This window comes from Pagrus major, chromosome 3, assembly GCF_040436345.1.
Source record: "Pagrus major chromosome 3, Pma_NU_1.0".
NCBI lineage: Eukaryota > Metazoa > Chordata > Actinopteri > Spariformes > Sparidae > Pagrus > Pagrus major.
This window is the reverse complement of record NC_133217.1, coordinates 3,478,957-3,484,956: the sequence shown is the minus strand read 5'-3', so window position 1 is coordinate 3,484,956 and position 6,000 is coordinate 3,478,957. Positions and strand designations below refer to the sequence as shown.

The window sequence follows — 6,000 nt, the reverse complement described above, 5'->3', positions numbered from 1 at the left end:
GTGTCTTACTACACAATTACTATACATGTTTTCTATAAACTGATCAATGTACAAGTTGTAAAGTTAGAGTTAGAATAGTTTGTAACTAAAGTCTGGTCATACGCTGTCCCCTGATTGTTTTGAGTATGAATTCGACAGAAAACGACAATTAATAAAACAACCAATCAGAGTCATAGAACATAGAACAGTCACACCTTTTCAATCAGTCCTTTTTATATAACTTTACTTTTATCGCAAGATGCCATCTTTTACTGTCTTTAGTTCTGCAAAGCTAAATAAAGTGACACCAGGAGAGTTGCTGAGTGTGTTTGTCATTCAGGTCTCTGGATTCAGCTGCTCAGAGAGCTCTGTGCTGTTGTCAGGAGCTGCAGGTCAGAAACAAACATCCCATATTGAACTTTTAGAAACAATAAATACAGGAAACAGTGTTGAAAAGGTTCATCTGCACAATAATGTGAAACATTTGTTAATCTAAAACATGAAGTGTGAGTCAGATCAGCTGAAATAGAACCAAAGTAAGTTTTACTTACAAGATGGAGGGCGAATGGCTGAAATCAAAACAAAAGACAAATCATTTCAGTCACAGTTGTAAATGCCAGATTATCTTTAGTCACTTTATTCCTCTCTTCTACTCACTCAAACTGAGTATCTGTTTATACTCAGTCTGTTTAGTGCTGACTGTATTTACTTTCTCTGATGATTGTTTTAATTTTGCAACCTGAATAAAAAAATCAAGTCACAGACTGAAATCAAAGTAGTGAAATCCTTTTTCTCTCTCACCTTTCTTCTTTTTGTAAATGATGAATCCTGCAGCACCGATGAGAATGAAAGCAAGAACAACCACTGCAGCAATGACGAGGACGGTCATGTCACTGGGCTTCACTGTTGAATACAATAATAGTTTATTTTTACTGTTTTTGTTTTTTCCAAGATGAATTCCCATGCACTCCCCTTCAGCACCCTCTGATCTCACTCTTACCCCAGTTGGTCCTGATCCGATCTTTCCCCAGTTTGGTGATGATGTCCTCCTTCACACCAGAGAACTGAAACACACAGTCGTACCTCGTCCAGTCTTCAGGTGTGACTGATGAAAGGTTCAGGTCAACACTCATCTGGAAGGTTCCATCGTGGTTGGGGAGGATCTCTCCGTGGTCCACCTCCTCATGAAGCTCCTCTCCATCTTTCCTCCAGACGAGTGAGGCTCTGTGAGGGTAGAAACCTGTAGCGTGGCAGCTGACTGGAGAGGAGGGAGTCTTCTGGAGGAGAGACACTGAGGGAAGCTCTAGAGAGTAAAGAGAGAGAGATTAAAGAGGAGAGAGAGGAAAAGAAACAAGGTAAAAGAAAGATGAAGAAATTAAATTTGGAATCAATAACAGAAGGTGTGAAAGTGCTTCCAAGCAAATGTTGAACAAATGTATTGGATACATTTTGTTCCTCAAGAAACATCTGCAAACCTTTTAAAATATTAAAAATGATGCATCATATACATCCTTTTTTTCTTGCTAGCAGGCTTCGTCTGCACTGACTATTTTGTTACAATACTATGTTTCTTGGCACATCACTGCTGCAAACTGTTGATCGGGGAAATATTGTGAAACCAGCAGCATGATCTGAATCACGTCGCCCACATGCATGCATGTCCTCGTCAGTCAACTTCTCTGGTCACATTTTAAGTTAAATGGGACTTCTGGGTTCTGCACAGTTATCAAGACCACACTAGAACTAGATGCTGTAGGGACAAATTAAACCTCCACAGAAAAACACCAATCAATGCATGCAGGGCAGAACAAGGCCATTACCAATTGATTATTAACATTAAAACTTGTGAATTTTGGTCACATTTTAAACCGAGCCCTCAGCACTGAGCTTTCAGGCACTCCAAACCCAAGAACTGAGTCCAGAAAAGATCCTCTTAACAAAAGATGCCTATCTGAACATTGGACAAATCAAACTAAAACTCAAAACAAACTTAATTGCTATCAGTTTCTAAACCATGAATACAAATGAGCAGATAATCTCTTTACTGTCAGAGGTACAAAGCAGAGACAGATCCTGACCAAACAGACTCAGTGACCACAGTCCAACCATAGAGGAAGGATGACACAAGAAGTCGTGGCTGCCAACAGAGGAAAGAGTCTGTGGTCACTGCACCACAGGCGAGGAGAGAGAGATACACTTCCTCTTAAAATGTGAAGAATATGAGGATATGAGAGAAGAACACTTTGAATTTTGCCTATAAAAAGCAACATTTTGGAAAGTTTATCTTGTTTGTTTCTTCTCTTTTTCTTGAAATGTATTCATTGGTTGTATTCGTATTTTTTTATATACGGTCCTTAAATTTACACCTGCAACAGTTTGTGATAGCGTTGGCCGACTAAATATTGATGTTTTATAAAGCAGAAGGACAGTGTTGATGGTGGCCAAGTAATGTGATCCATGTATCCAGACCACAGTGTAATAATGACAGGGTACATAACAACACATGTGCTACACAGCCTCCACATGATCTGTATACAGACAGAGGAGGGAGCTACACCACCACTAAAGACACTCACTACAGTCAGAGAAGAACAATGTCTGTCTGTTCTTATGATTCACAGTAAGGTCGTCAATCACAGTGTCAATGTTCAGGGGAAATATTTATATTTTGAAATACTGAAACTGTAAAATCACTTTCCTTAAACTAACTGTGGCATCACAGTCTGAGCTTTGATGGTGAGTAATGTCACCCAAAGATGTCTGTGATTGGTCAGGACTAAAACAAATGTAACCACTACAAAAAAAGGTGATATCAGACAGGTTGGATTAATAATACAATGACAGTTCAGTCTGAGCAGCCTATATGAAGATCACTGTGTCTAATAAAATACATCAGGTCAGGTGATTCTACCTGTTCTCAGCAGAATGTCCTTCCAATACTCCACATAATCCTTCAACCACTCTGGATACATCTGAGTCAAAGCAGTCTTATAGAATTCTCTTATAACTTTACTGGCATCCCATATGGGTTTGGCGATGTCAGCCTCAGGTCTCAGAGCGATCCATTTAAATGTATTCAGATCCAATGCCAAGAAGTCTTCTCCATCATAACCCAACTGAGAGAAACCTTTGACCTCTCCAGTCTCATCATCCCACTCAACACCATTCACCTCTTGTAAAACATGGACACCTGAGACAGAGACAGAGACTGTAATTAACAGATTCACAGATGAAACATTCAGTGGAAAGATGATCTTAAAAACATTGTACATTGTGTGACGACTGCTATTTTTTTAGTCGTGTGTGTTCATGAATCATCAGATTATTATCAGTAGTTTGTGTTTAACAGCTTCAGCAACAAGTCTAACTAGCAGCTGATTAATGTTGACATGATGAATGACAGGTAGTGGATGGACCGCTGAAGACAAACTGATATGATGGTTTGCTTTACATGAATCTCTATTTCAGGTTATGTGTAAAATGATGTTAGAGTTTGAACTGATTGGTATCTTGAGGTCCTGGGTCACTTTACAACTAAGATGCAGAACAGTAAATAGTTAAACAGGCTGTAACATGTTACATACTGTACCTTCACTTTGGTTGTAGAGACTCATCAAAATGTTCGTGTAGGCTTTGAAGTTTGGCAACAACTGGAGACATTGTTGTCTGTACCACTCCAACCGCTCAGGATACTTTGTGAAGAATGATTTAGCAACGTCATGTCTTAGATCCAGCCTTTTGCTGTTGTAACAGGACACCACCAGAAGTTCATCAACTTCTGCTGTCACCACAACCTCTGATATGTCTGGGATTCCAGTTGATGTTGATCCAGTTATGACATGTTTCATGGAGTGCAGCACTGCAGGACAAACAACGGAGCTTATAAATAACACTAATCATAAATATGATGCTAAGTGGAAATATAAATATGATATGAAGTGTGTGTGTTTGCTGCAAAGGAACAAAACGTTTTAAATATAATATGCAGGACAAACAGCCTCCATTCAGTATGAATACACACTCATCATCACCCCACATCTCCCTACGTGGACACACACTGGAGCTCCAAATCCGGAGCAGTGAGCAAAATACTGATGTTACTCGATGTAATATTAGAAGTGTTTGCCGAGTGTGTTGAAAGCAGCGGTCAAACAAAGGTTGAGGCTCAGTCCCTGCTCCAACAAATACAAACAAAACAGTTTAGATTTTTACTCGTCACATTTGGGGAATTATTTAAGTTGAACCATTTGCACAGAAGAAGTCTCTGTGGACCCGTGTGATCACTATCCCATCTCGGTTCAGGATGCTGAATTAACAGCACTATTCATTTAGCAACTGCATCGGAAACTACCCAGTGGGCTTGCATTTCCATCCCTCATGGAAATATTGGATGTTTGCTTGTAGTTTGTAGTTTTAGGCATGAGGAATGAGAGATCGACACAGATAGGACAAGAGAGTGGGGGCCTCGCGGCGGCGGGTCTTCTCACAGGAAGCCAGCTGGGACATGTCTGCAGCTGCCCCAAGGTAGTTATATTACATCGGGCTGTGCCCAATACTCCAACATGTGCACCACTCAAATGAAAATGGATGCAGAAATACAGATGTGAGGGGGAAGATGCTTGGCTTTCCTGTAGTGTCAGGACCAACAAAGACCAAACAGCAGTCTCACAGTCGTATCCCAAGCGTCTCCTGAAGCTGCTACAGTAAGTTTCTTAATCACTTCTATGATGGGACATGTCCTTCTATTCAGATTATATTTCATCTCTGGCTGTATTTACTAGCAAATAAATTCATCACATAACATACAAGGGACTGATTTCCTGGTTACATCTCAGTCCCTGAGGTGGCCGTGCCCTCATGTGGACTGGCCCATTAATAGTAGGCTATGTGATGCATAAACACTGATTGATTGAAATATGAATCAATATAAATGCATTGCCCTTGATGTGAAGAAAATACACAATTATTATGTTATTAACTAATGCTTTATCACTCTGAAAAACTGGCATCTTTTCATCTCATCGTTTCTTGTTACTCCACTGGAAGTGAAACTAAACTTGGAGCAAAAGAGTCAAGTAGACTGTGAAGTTTAAACAGTTTAAAGATTTAAAATGTGCTCTTACCTGGTGATGAAACGTGACAGAAGAGAAGCAACAACAATAACGTTCTCATCTTGATTTGATGAAGACGAGTGAGTGAAGCACCGAGCTGGATCAACTGTTATTTTACCCTCGCAGAGAGAAGTGAAAGTGTTTCTGTCTTGAGAATAAAAATAGTCCAGACCGCCTACAAGTGATCCAGTCCTCATCAACACCCCTCACATAAAGTAAAGTGTTAACAGTGTCGTCAGCTTTTCCACTGAACTCCCTCACTTCCTTCCTTTTTCACATAACTATGATGATTAACAACAAAAAACAGATCAAAATAGCTTCGAGTCAGAGGTTGAGTCTGACTAAGCCTGTCTTTGAGTTCAAGTGAGGGACACTTGATGGTAAGACTTACATTCATGCTGGTATTTTTTAAGTGAATTAGTTATAAATCACCCTCATGAATGAACCATACATCAATAATTGTCTAATTTTACGCATTAACCATGATGATAAAGATACAGAAAAATAGAAATTCATGGCAAAACATAGCATCCTGTCAATATTTGAAAAACTCCTCAATTTTGCACAAATCATGTTTAAGGGAAACACGTGTCAAGTGAAGCTCCTTCACAGGTCACACAGGTTTTGTGGTTAAACTGTGTGATGGTAGAATCAACTGAATTGAGCCACTTTTTGGTAAATGAGTCTAAAGACCATCTAATAATCTCTGCATGAGATCTAATGGTATTTTACTCATTCCCATGGTTCTCTTAAATATATGTTTAATGTAAAAATATGACAAAGTCATTCCTGTATAGTTTGGGCGTAAGAATACCTTCAGGTGTGACCTATTATCAGGTCCTTTAAACGGCACTAAGGGCTGTAGCCGTGCGTAATGGCTGTGCCACATGATACAACAGCTGCTTTGGCA

General features: G+C 39.6%; 1 protein-coding gene across 1 annotated transcript; it reads right to left on the bottom strand.

The window, feature by feature from the left end:
- Positions 1–300: 300 nt before the first annotated feature.
- On the bottom strand, positions 301–2,951 carry LOC140994131 (major histocompatibility complex class I-related gene protein-like). Its single transcript, XM_073463702.1, has 5 exons — positions 2,891–2,951; positions 980–1,282; positions 781–882; positions 531–548; positions 301–365 (listed from the first exon to the last, which is right to left on the bottom strand). The coding sequence occupies exons 1-5, from the start codon at positions 2,949–2,951 to the stop codon at positions 316–318; spliced, it is 534 nt and encodes a 177-aa protein (XP_073319803.1). The 3' UTR covers positions 301–315.
- Positions 2,952–6,000: the final 3,049 nt, after the last annotated feature.

What these genes read in the sequence shown, in the direction of transcription:
- LOC140994131 (XM_073463702.1), bottom strand. Translation starts at nt 2,951, where the DNA reads ATGTATCCAGAGTGGTTGAAGGATTATGTGGAGTATTGGAAGGACATT. An exon ending in GGACATTCTGCTGAGAACAG is followed by an intron (nt 1,283 to 2,890) that starts GTAGAATCACCT and finishes TTTACTCTCTAG; the next exon opens with AGCTTCCCTCAGTGTCTCTC. An exon ending in TCGGATCAGGACCAACTGGG is followed by an intron (nt 883 to 979) that starts GTAAGAGTGAGA and finishes TGTATTCAACAG; the next exon opens with TGAAGCCCAGTGACATGACC.